The sequence below is a fragment of the Mustela lutreola genome, chromosome 4 (assembly GCF_030435805.1).
Source record: "Mustela lutreola isolate mMusLut2 chromosome 4, mMusLut2.pri, whole genome shotgun sequence".
NCBI classification, from domain to species: domain Eukaryota; kingdom Metazoa; phylum Chordata; class Mammalia; order Carnivora; family Mustelidae; genus Mustela; species Mustela lutreola.
The window spans coordinates 161320624-161342925 of NC_081293.1; the positions used below are offsets into that span (position 1 = coordinate 161320624).

Genomic DNA, 22302 nt, shown 5'->3' on the forward strand with positions numbered 1-22302 from the left:
TGCTCTAGGAAGGTTTCCTGGACAAATGGTGAACGAATGCTGTTCTTTCTTCACTGAGCTTTACTTTGGTGGGGACACGGAGGTCCCTTCTCTAAGTTCAAATCCCCTAGGCTGGGGCTGGAATGACGCCTCCTGCCTCCTTTTTAGAAGGTAATTTCCCGAGTCAGTGACCGTTGGAGACGTACCTTCTGCCCGGGTATGCCATCCTGTTGCTGTCATTGCAGTCTCTCCCTCGCCAGTGGTAGCCCCTCAGCGTCTGGAATTGAAGAACACACACAGGAAGGGTTCATTTCCGCCCCTTGTTATCCACGAGGAAGGGCAGTCAAAGCTGTCCCAGGGGTACCAGCATGTGCAATTCTTAATTCCAGTACAATCTAGGAACACTAGAGGTTACTAAGAAAATTAAGATTAATATGCTGAGACATGCTGTGTGAGGGAAATGTATCAGAGTCCCAGCACCAATGCCGAGTGGTAGTGTGTGTGCGTGTGAGTGTGTGTGTGTGCTGTTGGGTGTGTGTCTGTATGTGGGTGCACAACAGTGTATGCATGTGGGCACAGTGCATGCCTGCTGTATGCACATGTGCATGTGTTCATCTGTGTGTGTTCGTGTGTGTTTGTGTGTGTGTGTGTATGCACTTCCATGGACAGCACGACATCCAACTCTCTGAACTTCATTAGTTATCAATCTTCTTAGGCTCCAAAATAGTTGATTTATTTGGTCAAATGAGTAATCGTTGTACTGGATAATTTAAAAATCTCTAGCCGAGTTGGCTAACTTTGTGGATTTATTATATGATTGACCTGTCTTGATCCTTGATTTGAAAGACTTAAGAGTCACAATAATATCAAACAACATCTTCATTTCCCCCATTCCCAGGTAGACTATCTGAGATCCCACCAACTTGGCGGAGTTATACATGCCTCCTGCTTGTTCGCTTTTCCAGAGAACATCCTGACATCCGTACTGCTCTAAATCAAACATGTGGATACACATTAACACAACACACACGCACTCTAAAAATAGGTTTAAGAATTTCCAAAATAATTCTCAGCACCTTTCAAGATAAATGAAACACCTAGCTGGGAATGGCATCAAGAAACAAAAAATAGTCCCGGCCTAAAGACCCACTCTGACGGTTCGTGTCCTATTAAGATGCCAAAAAGTCCATAAAAATCATGGGATGGTATATTAACAAATTTTTAATACATTCCAATGTAATTCAGTCTTGTCTTATTAAAGGTATGATATTTGTAGAAAATGATACAATATTTAGTGAACATCTGGTTACTCTTAACAATACTTACTGGGAAAATGCTGTGTTTGTCTGAATCTACATCTTTGAATGGCACAGAATTTTGTATCGTTCTAGAAAAAAAGAAAACAAAACAGCTGGTGAGCTAAGAAAAAAGAAACTGTTTATGGAAACAAACAGGGACATTTCAGATGCGCTGTGTTGAGTGGATGTGATAGAAGTCCATTCTAAAAATAAAATGAAGTGTCTCCATGGTATGGAAGAGTGCCAGCCCCACTTTGCCAATCTCTGCTCTCCACCTAATTAGAACTATTTTCTCTCTGATATTAATTTGGCCCATATGGGGAAGTGAAACAATTACATCAACATTTTAGAGAAGACAGGATATTGATGTTGAGATGCCCAGAGAGGAAGGAACTGCATTTTCGGTCCAATGAGCTCAGCACTATAGATTGAATTTGTGCCATTTTACACATTCTGTGATGGAAGTTTTTTCTTAAAATCTACTCTTCTAAACCACTACCTCAAAAAATCTTGAGGCATTGAGCTGGCAACGTTCACTCCCATTCATGAGCCTGAAAAACCAAAGACTTGGATCATTGATGACCAAGGAAATTCATGCTAAAGCCACAGACCCCTCACCCAAGGGAGGCTCTCTCTCTGTGTCCTCACTACCAAACTTTTCCCAGCTCCTGCATGGCACGCACTGCTTTCCCTCTAGGAAAATCTCTTACGGGGTAGCAGGCTAGTGCCATCAGATGGCAGGGTGAGACTACTGGCAGAGCCTAGAATGTAGAGAGTAACATGAGCCTTTACAGAATTTATTAAATGGTCTTTCGAATCAAGAGCATTCAAGAGCAGTTGTAAGAGCCTCAGGGCAAATGGATTCAGCAAGAGCCAGCATGGAGCTTAACTGGTATCTTGGAGTCTGTCTTACTAACTCGGGGATGGTGGACCCAGAGTCTAGGTCATAAGCTTCTCTGGAGATGGCCTCATGATCTTGCGAGGCCTTCTTGTGATCTCTGTGGGTCAAATAAATAAATAAATTCTTTAAAAAACAAAAAACTGTATCTAAATCTGATACTCATGTATCCTTATAGACGCCTGGTTGTAGGCTGAAACATACATTCATTCATTCCATAGGTATTTTTAGAATCCCTGTTGTGTTCCAGACACCACATTAGATATTAGGGATGAGTATAAGACATATTTCCAATGTTAGAGGAGCTTCATGGGGGAAAACAACTCATCAGTAGGCAACTACAATGCTATGGAGAAAATGTTAAAAAGGGTTGGGCATCAAGAGCAAAAACACTTCTAATGCAATACAGGGAAGAAGGTAATCTTAAGTTTAAATTTAAAGGATGACAAAGCATTTTCAAGGCATGTAATTGGGTGAAGAATATTCTAGTAGGAACAAAGAGTCATGGGAAGTCTCTTAACATAGCTCTGGGTTCTGAAACTAGACTCTCAGGGTTTGAATCCCAGGTCTGCTGTCTACTTGCTATATAACCTTAGGCAGATTATTTAATCTTTTGTGCCTCTGTTTCCTCATTTGTAAAACAGGGGCCAATATTAGTACCCACTTCCTAGGGCTGTTGTAAAGAGTGAGTTGCTCCATGGGAAGCATAAAGACCTGTGCCAAGTATGTGGAAAACGCTCACAAAACATCAGCTTTTTATTATTTTGTGTAATGGTTACAGTTATTCCAAGGGTGATTTCTAGGGCTGGGCAAACAGGAGACAGGGATCTGCTCCTATGGCATTTTAGTTTCTGGAGCCATCCCAAATCCAACCCATGGACCCTCTTCAGATTTTCAGATTTCAAGGCACACGGCATTCTACCCAGTTACCTTGTCGGCTGGGACTTGCTCAGGGATGAATATAAAATCTATTTCCACGAGAGCCATTGCTCTATGACTGCCAGTTGTCGAGCTAGCGGGCTTGATCCAGTGAGCAATTGTAATGCAGGTGAATGTTATTCATTACATAATAGAATAGCTATTCAAGTTCAAACTCCCTAAAATTATTTCATGAAACTGGGACATTACAACAAAAGAAAACTAGGGAGAATAAAGTTTCCACGTGTAGCTGTCTCACATTCGAGTCCCAGGCAGCACTCCAGGGCTGGGAATGGTTCTGTTCAATATGCATGTGAATGTGTCAGATGCATCTCTGTAAGAGGAAATGAGAGCCGAGAAAACCAGGAAAGAATACACCCGGGCTCACCTTGGTGGCAGGGACAGGGACCAATATGGTTGGGAGGAGTGGGCCATAGGGAAGAAGGAACAAGTAAAAAAAGAAAAGAAAAGAAAAGAAAAGAATGATGAACAAAGGCAATTAACATGGGCTAGGATAGTCTGTATGCCTTTATGTGAATTGATCCACATGCAGGTTTATGCATATGGAAATTAAATAACAAGAGAAGATTATTAAGAGGGGATTCTCTTGACTTACCATTGTTACAATAAAAAGTAGACAGTGCATAGGCACTGTGAATTCTTACCAGCACAAAACAAAACAAAAAAGAACAAAAAAGTTGATTGCCCCATGGTAGTAGCTTGGTATCCTACATATTTCTGTTCTAGTAAAATAGTGCCTTTTCTTTCTTTATGCCTTGTTTCTTCAGTGAGTCCCTACTAATTGGAAGCAAAGTGTCTAAGTACAAGGATAAAAGGTTTACTAAGAGATGATGTCCTCGCCCTCTAAGAGCTTTGGGTGGTATGGGAGCCTGATGGAGAGAGGCCTAGAAGAACGGGGTGCACAAGCAGGCACTGGTGAGCTTGGGGTATGGAGGGCTAGCCAAATGCTGGGGAGCAGGGAGCTAGGAAACTGCCCACAGTGGGACACTGTCACTGTATTTTGAAGGCATTAGACCAAACAGGATGAGGCAGAAGAGGCACAGAACAGGAAAGGCATTACTCCTGGAAGGGACTTTAATGAAGGATTATGTAATAAAAGACAGGTAGGCCTTATCTCTACCATCTGCTGACTGTGCTTTGGGGTCAGACATCCAATATGCTAGAACCTACTTGCTCATCCAAAAGTGGGGAGAAAAGTCAAGGGACAGACAACTGAGTGGCTCTGAGCTCGGCCTTTGCAACCTGGCTGCTGGGTTCCAATGCCTGATTTATTGATTACTAGCATCACAGCCTTGGACAAAAGACTTTACCTCTTTAGAAAGGGGACAATGATGCCATCTGTCTTGTAGGGCTGCACTGATAAGAGTTCCTTATCAGACAACATTTAGTCATTGTTATTATTACTAAGCCACAGGTTGCTTTGAAGAATAAATGAGGCTGCATTTAAATATGCTTTGTAAATCATAAAGCACTGAATAAATTGTGATCTGGTGCAAATTATATTAGAAGCACAATTATTTTTTAGAAAGAAGGAAAAAACACACTGCTTTTGCTTTTTCATAAAAGAAAAATTTCCCTTTTAAATAGCGCCAGGAAAATCCCTGGTCACAGATGCTCTTGAATTCAATTTTTCGAAGTTGGTTCAATTGAAGAATTGTCACTTTGGGTTCTGCTGGCCTATGTTTGACGTAGAAAATGCAATAACGCTTCAGGAAGGAGGGGACAGGGTGTCTCAATTCAGTAAGAGTTAGACATGATGAAACGACTGGGGGCCTAGGGAGCTGCCTGCATTTCAGCCTTCCAGCATCTTCTTTCCTGTCTATTTCTCCTCTGCTCCCCGTGTCATGGTAGTCACTACATCCAGCCCTAGTCATGAAAAGTGGGGCTGATCCTGTTTCCACGACCCAGGTCAGCACTTTGCATAGCTGACCTATGGGAACTCATGTAGGCAGATGAACTCGGAAAAGTTTTAAACTCTTGGATCTCTAAGAGGCTTTCAATGTAGGTCAGCAGATAGTCTCCTCCTCTCCTGAGAAGCTTTCACAGCAGACAGGAGATGTTTAGTGGATTGAAACTCATGAAACTCATGAGATAAAGGAGGAGGAATGTAGAAAAAGTGCCTCTTCGTATGGGTTGAATTGTATTCACAAGAAGTCATGTTGAAGTTCTAACCCCCAGGCCCTATGAATGTGACCTTTTTTTGGAAACAGGGTCTTTGCCAGTGTTACAAAGTCAAGATGGGGCCATGAGCCCAGCCCCTGATCCAGTATGACTGGTGTTTGTACAAAAGGGAAAGACGGACACACAGGGAAGACGGCAGTGGAGGAGGCTGGAGGCAGAGACTGGAATTGCCAGCAGGATTGCGGGCTCCCATCAGAAGCTAAGAGGCAAAGGGTTTGACCCAGAGAGTCGGAGACACTCTTGGAGAGCAGAGTCTCAGAGGAACCCTGCCAGCACCCCGCCTTCAGACTTCCAGCCTCTAGAACAGGAGAGGATACATTTCTGTTCCTCCAAGCCATCCAATTTGTAGGTATATTATTATAGCTGCCCTAGGAAATGACTATAGCCTCTGAGTCCAGATGTGCAGCCTGAATCACATCCAAGCCCTTGCAAGGGGAGCTAGACGGAGCAGACACACGGGGCAGCTGGGAGAAATTATCTGTTTAAGACTCAGTGTCCTTCAATGTAGGAATAATAACAATTAGGAAAACAAGTAGGAATAATAACAATCCCTACTTACGGAGTTGTTATGAGAACTAACGTGGACAGGTTTGCATGTTTGCATGTGTGGCACCCACAGCAGTGACCGGATGCTGTGGGACAGCAGCCACTGTCACATGAGGAAAGTGGCCAAGTGCAAGGTAGAGCCTGTGCTATTTTGCCTCTTGGTCCAATGTCCCTCTTGGTACACCATTGCATCTTTTAATGTTGTGGACAGTGATTATGATGACACCCAGCATAACCCCAGGCTCAGATGAGAGCTGGGGTATGGGATTTAAATAGAGACAGAAGGTCCTGGGAATTGAGACAGTGTCTCTGCATTGGCAACACTGTATATGCATTTCTGAGCCAGAGCTTTTAGGTAATGGGTTGGGTTCTGTGAAATAAATTAGTCCCTTTCCAGCCTTGTGAGTGCCTTGGACTAAAGATGCTCAGAGTTCCTTTCATGACGAGGCGCCAACCTTGACCTTGTCTGTGTCTTACACAGCAAGGAGGGGCTGTCCCCGTGTGCGGCACGGATGTGCACCAAGTTGCCCAGAAGTTTCACCAGCAGCCTGCCTGCCAGCCCAGGGGATAGGTCAGATTTTTGGTTCAAAGATACTGTTATGCAGTGGATTTCCAAAATGATTTGTGCAGACCTCATTTGTCTTTTAGTTTCTGTACAAGTCATGGTATGAGACACGACCAATGCACACCTTCAGGAAGGTGCCTTTTGCTTCTGACAATTATTTTAGTCATTGGAAAACAGGGACAACCAACGGTGCCATCTCATGCCAGTATTCAGGGAGGTAGGAATAGTATACGTACGATTTAATCCTCTGACAGATCTTGGCCAAAAATGGGAGCGAACAAATATCAGAACTACTTCTGGAATGTTTCTGGAGAAGAGAACAAAAATAACAAAAAGAGTTGCTTAGTTCACAGAATAGCCCTGCAACTTATAAAGCTCCTTTTCCCCCTGCTGGCTCCATAGTCTGGATTTCGGGAGCCTCTTTCCTTTAGAACCTGGGCCATCTCGTTTAACTGAACTGACCTCTTGTTTCTGTCTGCACACTCTGCCCTCACTCTGTCTCCATGCCTTTGTTCTTGCTGGGGTCTCAGCCTTCAGCTCCCCCTTCCTCCTGCTGCCTGCGACCCCCACCTTCACCTATGCTCCATTTCTTCCCCAAAAGGTCTGGCCCACCATGATCTGTTCCACTTGTGCAAACAGCATTCTTCTCCCTCCTTCTACCCAAGGGCTTTGAGAAAGGGTTTGAAAAAAGAACGTGTTCCAATAGAATAATCCCAGCCTATTATGAGAGAAAGACAAGACTAGTTGGAGAGACATGCCAGGGCTTGGGAAGAAGGAAGGAGGAAGTCCCCTTTCCTGGGGGGTGCCGTGGGGGCAGGTGAGGTGGACGGATGAAGCTCCTGAAGCGTCGTGAGCACGGGATTTCAGAAAGCAGTTTCCATAAGACTCTGGCTGTGTGACGGATGGAAAGTCCCAGCTTTTGACTAAGAGATACGTTTACAATGATCATGGTTTCCATGATATGTTCCTCAGATGAAAGTAAAAGATAACAGGGTTGAAAAAGTTAGAAACTAGCATTTATCAGTGAGCAGGGAGAGAGGAGTGATTTTCACCAGCCAGAAGAGTCCTTCAGACGGCCATGAGTTGGATCAGTAGCGTCGGTGAAACATTGACCCTGACAGAGGAGAACAAAGCAAACTCATTTTCGTGCTATGAATCAAAGTTGAGCAAAACTTCGTGAGGTTTGCTCAGCTTTCTAGAATGAGGGGAGCAATCCTTATTGGTGTCCCATCCATGTGTAAGATACAGAGACAGAAGAGGCTGTCCTTGTCCTCATCAAGCTTACTGCTTAGGGAAGTGTAGGGGTGAGCATCTCAGCTCTTGGCGTGCTTTGGGATGTCTGCAGTGGTCCCGGCATTAACACAGCTGTCTAGAAACCCAGTGGAGGAGGCAGGAGATGAGCGAGAAGTCCTGTAGGAAAGATGCTGGCAGGAAGGGACAGATATTCTAGGCTTTGTGACCCCAAGTGTGGTCCAGACTTGCTATAGGTACAATTTGTGCACCCCTCCCTGATCTACTGACTTGGAAAGCCTGGGGTGGGTCCCAGAAATCAGTGTTTTCTAAGTCTCCAGGTCATTCTGATGGTTGCTAAAGTTTGAGAACCACTGATGAAAGTGTGATCACAAACCCAGAAAGTGTGCCTGGGAACTTTCGGAAATGCAGAGTTTTGGGCCCCACAGCAGACCTGTTGAATCAGTCTGTGTTTTATCAAGGTCCCAGGTTACTGAGGTGATTGCTGAAGCGGGGGAAGCCTGGGGCTTTGGAGAGGGAGTGCCCTGTGAGGGGCCGTGGAAGTGTGAGGTGTAGTATCAGGGGACTGCCGAATGTCTCACCCTGGCTGTGGGATAGCAGAGCACAAGGACGTGGTGAACCCCGGAGGCAAGGAGGCAGCATGACCAGTCCAAGATGTCGCACTGTGTGCTTTCCCCCATGGAATGATTACTGAAGGGTTAGCCGAGGGATCCCATTCGTATTTCAGGAAGGTATCCTGGGGGTGAGAGGGTGGCCCGGAGGAGGTGAGCTGGGGCAGAGAGACCCGATCCTGGGGTTGCTAATCTCAGCATTAATGCTATTTTGGGGCTGAATAAGTCTTTGTTGTGGGGCTGCGCTGTGCCTCGTGGGATGTTTAGCAGTGTATCTGGCCCCTAGCCATTCAGACGCCAGCAGCCCCAAAATGTCACCAGACATTGCCAAATGTCCTCGGGGGAGAGGTGGGGAGGATCAAGCTGCTGCTGACTGGGAACCACTGCTGTAAGGCGGGAGGAGGGGGATGTCAGGCAAAGGAGGGGTGTTCAGAAGGTTGAGTCCAGAGACCTGGTAAGTGAGAGGGATGAGCATTGCGGACACACCGTAAAGCAAACACCAGCATGAAATTATACGGCAACAAGGGTGGCAGTTTGGAAATACAGACACATTCTGAGACTCAGAGCTCCAAGGCAGGTGGCATTTGAATGTCTGAGCTCTGTCTTTGAATATTTACCTGAACCTGAAGGCCTCAGTCTAATTAACCTAACGACCAGGTAGATTTTAACACTGATGTAACCAATACATCAGAAAAATTTACATGGACAGCCTTATCATTACTGCACAAGAGGTACAAAAGAATTAAATGTTATATCTGCACAGCTGTTCACTGTCAGAATTCAACGGAAGGCTGCGGCTGTCTCTGACATTCATTGTGCAGAAATGGGGTCTAGGGTGTGTATAATAGATGATGAAGCTTGCCCAGGGACCACCTGGTCCCCCCACCCTGAACTCCTCCTGTTCAGACAGAGGTTTTAAGTATCCGGTCTTTTCATCACATGGCATGGGAAGGACTAGCCTCTTTTCCTTTCCTTGCAAAGAGAAATGAGACAGGCACAGAGTAATGTTGCAGAGTTCCTCCCTTGCAGTTTGCCAGCCCCTTCCTTTCAATCTGAACTTTGCTAGACAAAGGGAAAATGAGAGCTGTTATTGATTCAGCAATGGTTTTAAAATATTGCACCTGGCGGCATGTAATCCCATTTAAATGAAAGTCTCAGTCTGGGCTGTCCCTGGGCACAGGAGCCACGCAGCATCTTCATTTAGCAATCTATTCGAACCAGTTTCTGCTTGTATCCTGAGCTTTCCCATGCACCAGGATGTTAAATGAAAACAGAACAATACACAGGGGTTGAATAAAGGAAAAAAATGTGGTGACTGGGGTAAACAGAAGGTCAAAGGGGAGAGAACAACTACTCTTCTATACACAGCCAAAATGAAGTTGGATTTCTCCATGGTGAAGTGCTTTTCAACACTTGCTACATATTATTTTACCTGGTTTTAATTGCACCAGGGAAGATGATTCTATTAAGTAGGTAGGTTTTTGATGAGTAATGTCAGGTACAGTTGCACAGGTCATGCACTGCATAATTTTAACCTACATAGCCTGTGATGTGAATGGTGCTTCTTGAAAGTTAGTGCTGAGGAGGTTGAGAGCTATTGGCATAGTGGAGAAGGTAGGAACTTGGCAGTAGCTAGATCTGGATTTAAATGATGGGTTTCTCCCTTACTAGCTATGGGGAATGAGTGTATTACTTAACATACCTGATCCTTAGTTCTCTCATCTATAAAACAGGGTTGATAACAAAAATATACTATTTTCTATGAGTTTTTGTGAGAATTCAACAAATTGATTCCACAACTCAGGTACTCTAAAACTTAGATGCTCAGTTTTCTGCTAGATCCATGAGGAGCCTCTCAGGGCCTCACTGAGATGCAGATATTTTCTGGAACATTCCCTTCCACAATACTTCACTTTTCCCCAGCCTGATAGGCTGTGCTGAAATGATATGGAACCCACTGTATGTGTCCTCCTACATCCCAGCCAGGTCTGCTGTTAGACGAGCCATCACAACGTAACTAATTGTAGCTGCTATCATCTGAGCAGTAACTCAAGAGACACTTATTGGCATTTTATGATTATTTTTTCCTTGATAGCTTTGATCTAGAGAGTACATTAATTGGAGGAGGTTTTTGAGGGGTTTTGTATTAGTGTTTGGTAGTTTGTTTTTTTGTTTTTGGCTTCTCACTGGAAATTATTGGAATCTGGCCCTATGAATTATGCTTGCAATTCTGATGACAGAAATGAAAAATCATAAAATCTTAATTAGCTTCTGAGCCAATGCCAAGGCAGTTTGCGCTGGTGGAGTTAACAATGCTCCTAGAAGAAGTTTTTAGATGCGTGTGGAGAAGAAGGAAAGAAGGATCGTATTGTTCTCCAGTTTTGTTTAGAGCTCTGAAGGTGGTCAAGGGTTGCCTATGATGTTTCCAATTTCCTTTCTATGGCTTCAGCTGATTAGCTAACCCACTACTGTTGGTCTTTAATTACTCACTGAATTAAATAATGGTTGACAACATTGTGATTGATTAACTGATTGCATAGAAATGCCTGAATAATGCCATTCCCTGCATCCCAGCTCTGTACATCAAAACCCATATGCCCCCCAAGAGTGGGGCTGCCAGATAAAATATGGCACTGAACATACTTACACTAAAAATTTATTCATTGTTTATCTGAAATTCAAATTTAACTGGTCTCCTCTATTTTTATTTGCTAAGTCTGGCAAACTGAGCCACGAGGGCTTTTCCTCCTCCTTTTTTTCTGTGCTGCCAAATCAAGATTGCCTTAAATGTACTGCATCGGGGGAATGACGAGAGCAGGGTGATGAGGGAGAGGCTGAGGACAAAGGCCTTGCCCTCTCATCTCTGAGGAATGCTTCCTTATTGCCGGGATCTTTAGCATGGAGGGAGACTTGGTTCTTTGAAGGTTTACTTTTCTGCTTCCTATCCAGTTGGGGCTCATTTGCATTCAGGGCCTAAGTCAAATACTTGACTCCCTAATAATCAATTTGAACTAAACATGGTATTGATTGAGTGCTAGAGAATTTCCAGGCATGAGACCAACACTTGACACACATCGTTCTCTTAGTCCTCACAGCCATGCTTTGACAAAGGAGCACGACCACTGTTTCTATCTTGCTGATAGGGAAACTGAGGCTCACCTTGAAGTCACATATTTAGAAAGTGGAGGGTCAGGGGCGCCCAGGTGGCACAGTGGGTTAAAGCCTCTGCCTTCAGCTCAGGTCGCGATCCCAGGGTCTTGGGATCGAGCCCCACACATTGGGCTTTCTGCTCAGTGGGGACCCTACTTCCTTCTCTCTCTGCCTGCCTCTCTGTCTGTCAAATAAATAAATAAATAAATAAATAAAGTGGAGGGTCAGAAAGCTAGAAAGCTAGAAAGCTAGAGCCTCCTCTAAAATGGTCTGCTGGCGAGTAGCAGTCCTCAACTGCACATACCAGAGGATGTTTGGCAACATCAGGAGCCACTCACAGTTGTCACGACTGGGGAAGGGCGATGTGGCCGCAGGCCTTTAGTGGTTAGAAGACAGGGATGTGGCTATACACCCTACAGTGGACAGGACAATGCTCGCAACCAGGGAGTAACTAGCCCCAAATGTCAGTACTGCCCAGTTTGAGAAACACTGCTGCTGGGAGAGAGGGAGGAGAAAAAGGGGGGGGGGGGCGCTCACTTTCCTACGACGGTGTGTTGTGGGCATGGATCTGGAGTAGCCCATGGTCTCAGGGGTGTGAGAGCAGGGGAAGGGGAAGATGAAGGCACCCAGCACAACGCTGCTGTTCTTCTCATCCGCTGCTTACCAGAATGGGGGATTTCTTCACAATCTGTCTCGCCTTCTCTAATGTAAATTTCCATGGCTCCTATAAGAACAAAGTTAGACAACATTACAGCTTGCGCTTCATCTCTTCTTTGTATGTCTTCTCTGAAGTTAGGGCTTTTAAAGTCCATAACTTTGCAGTAAAGAAATGATTCCATAAAACTGTGGAAAAAAAAATTCGCAAGAAGGCGATTTCATGCTAATAACTCTTTATTAAAGGATTTACTCTGTGCCAGATGCCAGGCTAAGTACTTTGCAAACAGGATCTTATTTAATTTTCACAACAGCTCTGAGAGATACGACCTTTTTATAGATGAGGAAATTGAGATGCAGGAAAGCTAAGAAGCTGGGTGAAGATCGCAGAGCCAGGTCTGGCAGAGACCCAGTCTAAACTTTCACCTTTCTACCTGCTCTACTATGTGGAGGCCTCTAGATACCTCCTCCTTATGTCTGGAAGCCCCATGGCAGAAGGCTGCCAACAGCTCACCTGAGTGGTGACTGCTCCCACACAAGGTAACACCCCATCTCCCATGCACAAACTCTTCTGGTTCCTCACCCCTATTTTTTCAGTCATGTCTACAGCAACCAGGTTTATCTTTTTAGTTCACATTCCATGTGTAAACATGTAGGTGATTACAACAAATGACTATTGCTACATAATCCCATATTTGTATACTTGTGGGCAGTTTGGGAGAAAAGTAACCCTTAGGGAAGAGGGTGGGAGAATTTGCTCCCAGCACTGCTTCCCAAACCTTTTGTCCTCCCCCCATCTGGACTTAACTACATTCTTCCTTGTGCTGCTCTCTGTAAAACCTAGGAGAGCCTGGGCGATGGTTTGCACACCGGGGTTCAAATCCCAGGTCTACTGAGTATGAGCTGTGTGCCCTTGAGCAAGTTAAACTCTGAGCCCTTCAGTATCTACAGATTTACTTCCTTAACATGTAAAAAAGCCCTATTTTTGTCATCTGTAGTATGAGGGTGATGTCTACCTCCTAGGAGTGCCGGGAGGATGACAGGACATCATGCATGTAAACCCCTAGGCCAAGGCCTGCCCCAATAATCCCCAGCTCAGTAATTGATGGGTTGGTTGGAAAATTTCTGTTTCAGCTCCGGATGTCCCCTCACGCACATCAGTAGGAAAGCTGGGATTATGGGAGAGTGGCATAGTTCTCACTCCAGGAAACTGAGAACATTGCCCTGCATTTTAGCAGAAAGAATGGGCACTGGAATGGGATTCTGGAGCTGGCTGACAGCAGGAGAGGCCTCCTGGGACATGGGGCCCTTGCTGCTAATGGACGTTCAGGACTTGTGTCCCTGCTTGACTCCTTTGTATATTCTTCACCCCTGGGGAGATGCCTCCCTCCATTATGGAGCACCATGCTATTCCAAAGACCTCAGCCATGCAGAGCGAATGTGGGTGGAGGAGTGACCGCTCGGTGTGAGCTTGGGTTGGAGCCAACTTTCCAGCAGGTGCTTTAGGAAGGAGGAGAGCAAAGCTAGCCATAAGAGCTAGCTTGCCCTCCACAGGCTGGCTCTGAAACCCTCTCCCTGGCTTCTGCCCCACATCACACTCCTCCAGCTCAAATTCAAAGGAGGACAAACTAAGCCTCTTGTGTCAGAGGCAGCAGGCCCACTGGCATCTAAGAGTGCATGTTAGCAACTTGAGAAAAGAAGCTGCTCTCCAGGTCAGTCTGGTCACCAGGACGCCCCTGTACAGTGTATGTTTCATAAAATAATGAACCACGAATGTGCCAGTTGATGAACACCCACGTCCCTGAGCCCCTGAGGGTCCCCATCATCGATCTGGCCATACAGCCTCTCCCTAGAACTTCCAGACTTCCTTATGATCCATCCACAAAGGGGCCAAGGTCATGGTACAACCTCACGGGCACCTGTAGACTGAGCTCCAACACTACACCCAGTGTCCAGTCTGATTGGCTGACAACAGCCCCAAAACAATTCATTATAACCCTCCCTTTAAAATCCTAGATACGTGAATGCAATTTTGGATTCTTCTGGAAATTCTCACAAATCCTGGAAGCTCTCTGGTAAGTAAGCCTCTTGGGTAAGGTCAATATAAGAAACTGGATCTGGGTGCAAATTTCTGTCACAGTGCCCTTTTTGGCTGCTCTCATTAACCTAAAACTCATTCTCTGTAATACCATAATGTGATGTTGATGTCCCTCCACCTTAATTACGTGCCCCCTGTTTCTCTGCTTGGAAATACCCCTTTCATTCTAAAGCTCAGCTCAAGCACCCGAAGGGCCTAAAACTGTCCATGCTACATACTAGATGCTCAACTGATATGTAAATAAAAAGCAAGAGAAAACCTGTAGGATATTATGTTAATCAAGGAAAAGAGGCCCCAGATTTTACACACAGAGAAAATAAATCCTGCAGAGAAATATGCCATAATAATTGCAGGTGACACCTTTTTTCCTTTTTGGTTCTTTCTTGCATTTTCTAAATTTTCGATAATGAGCACAAATTCAGCAATGCATGCTTTTTAAAAAGAACTCAATATATATTGCCCTGTTCCTTCCTGAAGAAACAAAAACATGATCACGGCATATGGATGCAGTGAGAACACTGGAGATCTGGTGCGAAGAGACATTCCTGCCCTCCCAGGGTTTCTGGGTAGTGGAGGAGACAGATGAGGAAGGAGCACAGCAAGCAGAAGCGAGAGGGGCAGAAAGAGGCCTCAGCAGGGTCCTTGTAGGACAGGCCACTTGGGTCCCCTTAAGGGGACTAATTTGTTTTTCATCCGGCTCCGTTCTCTGAGGGGACCGATGTGTAGTGAGGGATAAAGACCAGCAAGCAAAACAAACAAACCAAAAGCCCAGTGACAAGGGCTGCACCAAATACCTTCTGACCCCCATAGTGCCATGTGTGATGATGCTTCTGTCGACCTCCCTGGAAGGCCTAGGGCAGGATCATCAGGACCTGGCTTGACTAGAGTGTCACTTGCTCCCATAGTTCAAGTGCACAAATGTCAACATAAAAAAGAGAATATAGATACCAGGCCTGATCTTCTGTCCCCAGAAGAAAATGGATGTAAGGATTCAAAGATACTTGGAGGGGCAACTGGATGGCTCAGTCAGTTAAGCATCTGCCTTCGGCTCAGGTCATGATCTCCCAGACATGGGATCGAGCCCCAAATGGGGCTCCTTGCTCAGCGGGGAGCCTGCTCCTCCCTCTCCTGTTGCCTCTCCAACTGCTCATGCTCTCTGTATCTCTCTGTCTCAAATAAAGAAAATCTTTTTAAAAAACTTAATAGAAAGATACTTGGAAAAGCTAATTTTTTTTTGCTTGTTGTGATGACAGGCAAATGGGCAAATTGTTAGCCATGGGCAAATGAAGATAATTACTCTCTCTCATCGGTAACCTTTCACTGTTGGCAATCTGGTGCTTACAGCGCCGCTTCTGAAGTATGAGGACCGCTCTTGCATCCTCCAAAAAATTAAGACTTCAGAATGGAGGGGGCAACTGTAATCAGAGGCTGCAGAGAACATTCGGGGCTAGATGGTGAGCTGGATATGACCCCTTTCTGGTTGGAAGGCATACTGGGGTTTCTGACTCAGAGCAATGATCTGAGGCATAAACAGATTCTCCATCAACAATGAGGAGCTTGGTTCTGGAGTGTTCATTTGATCCTGCAACATTCTATGGTCGATCCTTTCCAATTTCTCATTACTTTCTGCCTCTAGTTAGAGTGGCTCCTATTCCAGGCTCAAATCCTCTTCAGGGTCTCTTTAACATTCTCACGAGTGGCTTGCCAAGGAGGGCCCCACACAGGTTTACAAAGAAATAAGCTCTCAGAGTGGGAGCTTTAGAGTCCCAAGAACCATGGATACATAGAGTGCATTTCTTTACTCAAGAATTTGGAAAATTCCAAGGACGATATGGCACCGTGTGCCAGCAGGCTACAAGATGGGGAGAGGTCAACCTTTTGCTTGATCATCAGAGCACAGAGAAACACATAGCCATGGTTGTTCACGGAAGACATCTGCCTAGAATGACTGAAGTGTTCATGCAGACCAGAGCCAGCCCAAAGTCTTTGGACAAGAGGAGAGGTTCGGTGACTCCCGATCTTCCATGGAAGATATTTAAATGCTGTACTGATCACCAGGTCACAGTCTCCATCATCATCTTCTATTTAAAGTGAGTTTGGACTCCAGAGTGCTTGTGGGTTTGAATCCTAGCTTTGCCATTCACTAATTGTGGGACCTTGGGCAAGTTACTTAAGCACTCTGAGACTCACTGTCCTCCACGCAAAATGGGGATAATACTCTGTGTGTGTGTGTGTGTGTGTGTGTGTGTGTGTAAAGAACAAGAAAGCCCTTGGCACAGTGCCTTGCATGTGGTAAGCACAACATTAGTGTAACAGCAACCGATGGTTTTGAGTCGTTATGTCACTAATGCATAGCTGAAAAAATTACTGTAATTACAACATCAGCCTACAAAAATGGATGCCGTATTTCAATGATCTTCAAAACCACCCTGAGTGGAAAGTGGTGAGGTTACATAATGTAAGCAGGGCCACTCAGCAAACTGAGCAGACAGTACTCAAGTCCCTAGACTCCAACACCTTTTCCACCATGACCACATTGTTTCCCGAGAGCAAAGTAAGCCTGAAATTTTAACCAAGTGAGAAAATATGACTCCCAAGTTTCCACCAGGGCTTAAGGGAATGCAAGGGGAATTCATGTGTGTGGGGGGTGCTTTCAGGCAAAGGCTCACACGGTGGAGGAGAGAGATGTGACTCTGTAAGCCAACAATCCATGCACCTGTGTGTGGAAATGCAAGTACAAACATTGTAGCCAGCGTAGGACTGATCATGAGAGAGAAAGAAAGTCATTCAGTCAGTCATTTTGTTGGGCTGTCATTCACTCTACTCATTCATTCCACAAACGCTTACTGATTATGCTGTGTGGCAAATTATGTATCAGGGCTGTAACAGTGAATGAGACATAATCTTTCTCATCAAGGGTTTTATAACCTGGGAGAGACGATTGGCAATAAAATGTAATTAGAATACAATGTAGCAAGTGTTAAGTAATAAGTACCATTATTCCTATTTTACAGATGAGGTAGACTGAGTCTTAAGAGTGACTAAAATCCAAAGTCACAGAGCCAGTGAGGGGCACAGTCCAGATTCAGTTCATACCCCCTGGGCACAAAACCTGTGCTTTTAACCCTGCTCTGGGAGTTGTTAATAGGTGTGCTAGAAAAGAAAACTGTTGTTGTTTTAAGTTGAAGAAGCTGGGGAAATTCGCGAACTAAATGCTCCTCTGAGAGAGCCCTAACACACATTAGCATATTTAAGGCTTTCAGCCACTTTGTGTTAAGACGCACTAGTTAGGAAAGCATTTCCAAATATTCAAATCTTTCAGCCAAAGCGTAGTGTACCGTATTGTCTATGATGGGGAAACACGTAAAGAACACAGTGAACGGGGAATGCTCCAGAACTCGGGATCATTTCTCCTGACATTTTAGGAGTATTGGTGAATTGGACAAGACACATTCATTAATTGGGCCTTCTCAGGTTTTGTGATGTTAAATAATTAAATCCTGGTACACTCAGGAGTGAAGGAAGTAAAGAGAAATAGTATTTTTAGGCACGAGTTTCTACGGTGAACAATTTTTAGCAATTGCGTTCTCTACTATCAATTATAGCAGCAGGTAGATTTAAAAATTATAGAAAGTGCCTTTTGTTCACTTCACAGTCCTGACAACAGTGACAGGTACCCACAAAGGAGAAAGCCCCTTGGGAAGTGAAATGATTTTAGACACAAGATTTTTATTGTTAAAGAGCAGGCACGTACACGAGAGGGTTTGAGGGTGGGGGGATTTCACTGATCTACTTGGATCTTCTCTAGAAGTTTATTAGGACAGGTTTTTTTCCCACACCCCCACACTTAATGGTGTAAGTTGATCCAAAAACGGAGCAAGATTTGAGAGACGCTATCTCCAAAGACTTGACCACCAGAGGCAGTAAGCACAGGACACCTCTAATGTAAGGCAGACTAGAAGAGCCAAGGGAAGGGAGGAAAAGCCCTTTGAGGTGATTTCTATTAAGTAGAAAGACAGAGGTGGGAAGCGCCTCTACTTGTAAGATTTTATGAAATCCTGGCATGTCTGGCCTTTGGGTGGGCTCTGCTCATCTGTTATTGTATCTCTTTTCCACTGTATCCTACAGTGGTGATTTTCCAATATGTAGGATGAAGTCTACCAAAGCCCAGTTTGATTTCCATGATTTCCATGTTCCAACGAGGCCCAGCTCTAAAGGGCATTTATGACTCTTAGCTGTGTGGAAAAAATGAAGTCAGTTCATGCCACCTTCTTCTTCCAGGAACATGAAGGAAGCGAGGGGGGGAGGGAGGAAAGGAAGGACAGAAATACGAAAGAAAAAAGCCATTATCTTCAAATGTATTCCCTTTTTATCACTGAATAGCTCTTCTTCATAGGTATTTTACCGTTAGCTACATTTTCTTCTTTCCTTCTCCGGGGCTACTTCTGCATTGTAGAGCTATTAGTATCATTAATATATTTAATCATACTATCCTTATTCTACTCCCCAGACAGCATCTTTTAAAAAAAGCATTGTTTTATACAGCACTACTCACATTCCGCTCTTCTGACATTGTCATCCATCGAGTTTCCCACCATCACTGCATACATACAGCGTTCTTCGATGCTTCCAGGTCTGTACCAGGCATTGTATATGCTGTAGCTCTTCACCTTATACTGACAGCAGTGGCGTGGGGGTGGGGATTAACAGTTCTTAATCCTGCTTTAGAGACGAGAAGTCCAAGAGCCAGCGCTGGAATTCTCCAAGGCTTCACAACCAACATTCTTCAGCTATATTTTGACCGTTTCTTCCCTAGAGTCTGCGTGCACAGAAGTTCTCCAGTGCTAGACTCTATGGGCTGTTCTTATTACAGGTTATTGTCCTACTTTTTAAACACACAGTTTCTGGCAAATAAGTGGGTTAGTTAGATGGTAAATGTGGTTTGGTCATTGGGTTGTTTAGACCAACTGTTTTGCAACATAATATTCTATTTGTTGTCACTGTTGTTATGATCTATTATTATTCCGTTTGCATTCAGGTTGCTAGATCAGTCTTGTCCAATGTTTCACAATTAACCTGTGTTAGTTTCCTATTGTGGCTGTAACAGATTATCACATAGTGGCTTCAAACAACACCAATTTGTTATGTCACAGTTCCAGAGGAGGTCAGAAGTCTAAAATGAGTCTTAGGAGGCTAAAACCAGGTTTCAGCTGGGCTAACAGTTGTAGTCCCGGGGGAATATCCATTTCTTGCCTCTTTGGTGTTTCATGGCTGTATACACCCCTTGGCTGATGGCCTCCTCAGTCCATCTCTGTTGCCGTATCTTCTTCTCACATTCGGATCCTCTTGCCTCTCTCTTATAAGGACCCCTTTGGATTACATGGGGCTCATCCAGATGATCCAGGAGAGTTTCCCCATCCACAAATGCCCCGCAAAGTCCCTTTTCCATATAAGGTAACATTCACAGGTTCTGGGGATAAGATGTGGACCTCTTTGGGTCCACTGCTCATTCAACAAGTATTTATTGAGAGATTAATAAGTGCAGTGAATTGTGCTGGGCTCTGGGGAAATCACACATAACAGCATGTGCCTGGGGGATACAACAGCTGGGTTATCTGTTGCCATGGAATTTATACCTTAACAGAAGGAGCAGATGTTAAATAATAATTGTATAATTATTTAGCTTATTGTGCAATTGTTAATTATAATTGTAATACGTTCTGGAAGGAAGGGGTCTGATGAAAGGCAAGGAAGTCTGGGCACCAGGAAAAGCTTCTTTGAGGAAATGACTTCAGAACTGAGTTCCGATGTGGCTGACTATTTAGGTGAAGAAAAGGGCCAAGAGTGGATATTGGGAGACCATTGATTAAAACTTTAGGGAAGCCTGGCTGGCTCAGATGATTAAGCGTCTGCCTTAGCTCAGGTCATGATTCCAGGGTCCTGGGATCGAGTCCTATATCAGGCTCCTTGCAGTGGGGAGCCTGTTTCTCCCTCTCCCACTCCCCCGCTAGTGTTCCCTTTCTTGCTGTGTCTGTGTCAAATAAATAAAGAATTTTTTTTTTTTTAAAGTCAGAATTTGGGGATGCCTGGGTGGCTCAGTCATTAAGTGGCTGCCTTCAGTTCAGGTCATGATCCCAGGGTCCTTGGATGGAGGCCTGCATCAGGCTCCCTGCTCAGCGGGAAGCCTGCTTCTCCCACTCTCACTCCCCCTGCTTGTGTTCCCTCTCTCGCTGTGTCTCTGTCTGTCAAATAATAAATAAAATCTTAAAAAATAAAAAAAATTAAAAAAAGTCAGAATTTGAAGTATCTTTTGAACTGTTCAAATTCACTAGAGTCATTAGCTTTTCTTGAGCTAAGGAAAGAAAAGAGCATATTATCAAGAAAAAAACAGTTATTTTTTTAAACTTTTCTAAAGTAGGCAAGAAACATTTTTAAATCTTGAATGCCATATAAGTACATTTCTTGGAATCATTTGATTTCTTCTACTTAGCAGAAAGGGTAACTTAAATTTGCATTATTACTGCTGTATTTTGAAGCTTTTAAAGATCATATGAGTTTAATCACCTCCAAATTTGTCTTTAAACAAGTCTAAGTAGATAAATTCTCTAAGATTCCAAATATGGGCTTACACCAAAATAGAGGATGGTATCTCTGTCAAGATACCTCAAAATACCCAGAGAAAAGACTGAACAGTAGTCTGTATATCTGAGTATGGGGCTTAATGTTTTCCTCAGTTCTGTTAGCGTTTTAAGCCTTCAAGTCTTCAGGGAGCAATTTAATGTAGTAGTCTCTGATATTTAAAACCTTTCTGTTTCTTCAATAATTTCTTGTCTAATGACCTTCAAAGAGTTTTGCAAAGGCAAAATACATAAGAGATAGTTGGCCTCTCATTTAATTTTCACTCTTTTTGTTATGAGAAGAAGATTGGTATCCCCCTTAAATTTTTGGTCCTTTGATCTTCTTTCTCTGTGAACTAATTGTTTGTGACCTTTGCTCATTTTTCCTTTCTTTTTGATTTTATAAAAGCTCTTTGAATTGTGGAAAAATAATTCATTGTGTGGCATATTACAAAAATATTCTCCCCATTTACTGTTTTTTTGACTTTGTGTACAGCAGGTTTTTTTTTTTTTTAATCAGTCAGATGTATTCATATCTCCCTTTATGACTTCTGTATCACAAATCACAATTAAAGTTGCTCGGATTTTTCTTCTTTTAAGGTTTCATTTTTAATGATTCAAACTTTAACTTATTTGGGATTTATCTGGCTGTAAGAAATAGATAAACGTTTAGCTTAAATTTTATTTCCAAATGGCTAGTCTTTAGTTCCATCCATTTATTGAATAAGCCAGTGTTGTACCACTGATTTGAAATGCTGCTTTTATCAAAAACAAGAGTCTCCAATGCACCTGGGTTTATTTTTAGGCAGTATACTCTGTTTCCTTTTCAGCTGACTTTGCACATCTAGAAGGCTATATCGCCCTGTCATTTATCTCATTGTTCAACAGTTCCCGAGATGTTTAAATAGGAACTTTACAAACATTGTCAAATAACTACACAACCAGCAACTTAATTTGGATTTTGATTTCCCACCTGTAAAATTAGGATAACAGAATAAGCTTGCAGTTGTGTGGAAGGACTTTAAATGCTGTATGACAAGTACATAGGCCAGCTTTTGGTACAGGTATAACAACTCAAATTGTGTTTGCCATCGCCTTTTATCATTCATCCCTAATGTGTGCCTGTCACACAAAAGGAGCCTAGAAAAGGTCTATTGTGGGAATAAAAGAATGACTGTCTCTGCCTTAAAAGCCTATCAATTTCACCCAAGACACTTCTGACCCTAGTGCCATTTCTGGTCCCGGTTAATAAAGATATGGTTACCTTCTAGGGACAAACATGGATTTATAAAATGGGAAACTTTATTAACTCTTCCAGAGTATTGAGGTAGTACACAAAAAAATGGTCCAAAATTGTAGGTTATTCTTCTTGGAATGTATGTTCCCATCACAAGTAACACCTGATTTTTTAATAGTTTGTCAAGTCACAACTGAAGATCAGCCATCATTCAAGAAGGAAATTTCCTTAACCTGAAACTCTGATGATCACAAAAATGGGTATTATGTAATGATTTG

The 22302-nt window shown here is 43.7% G+C and overlaps 1 protein-coding gene across 3 annotated transcripts in view; it reads right to left on the minus strand.

Annotated features, from left to right (window-relative positions):
* The window catches only part of AOAH (acyloxyacyl hydrolase), a 160316-nt gene that overhangs the window by 91067 nt on the left and 46947 nt on the right, over positions 1–22302 (minus strand). For all 3 annotated transcript variants that reach the window (XM_059171560.1, XM_059171559.1, XM_059171558.1), the window contains 4 exons: positions 12083–12142; positions 6643–6713; positions 1306–1366; positions 186–256 (listed from right to left, as the gene is read on the minus strand). In XM_059171560.1, coding sequence (XP_059027543.1) covers positions 186–256; positions 1306–1366; positions 6643–6713; positions 12083–12142 — 263 coding nt within the window. The remainder of the gene's footprint in view (positions 1–185; positions 257–1305; positions 1367–6642; positions 6714–12082; positions 12143–22302) is intronic.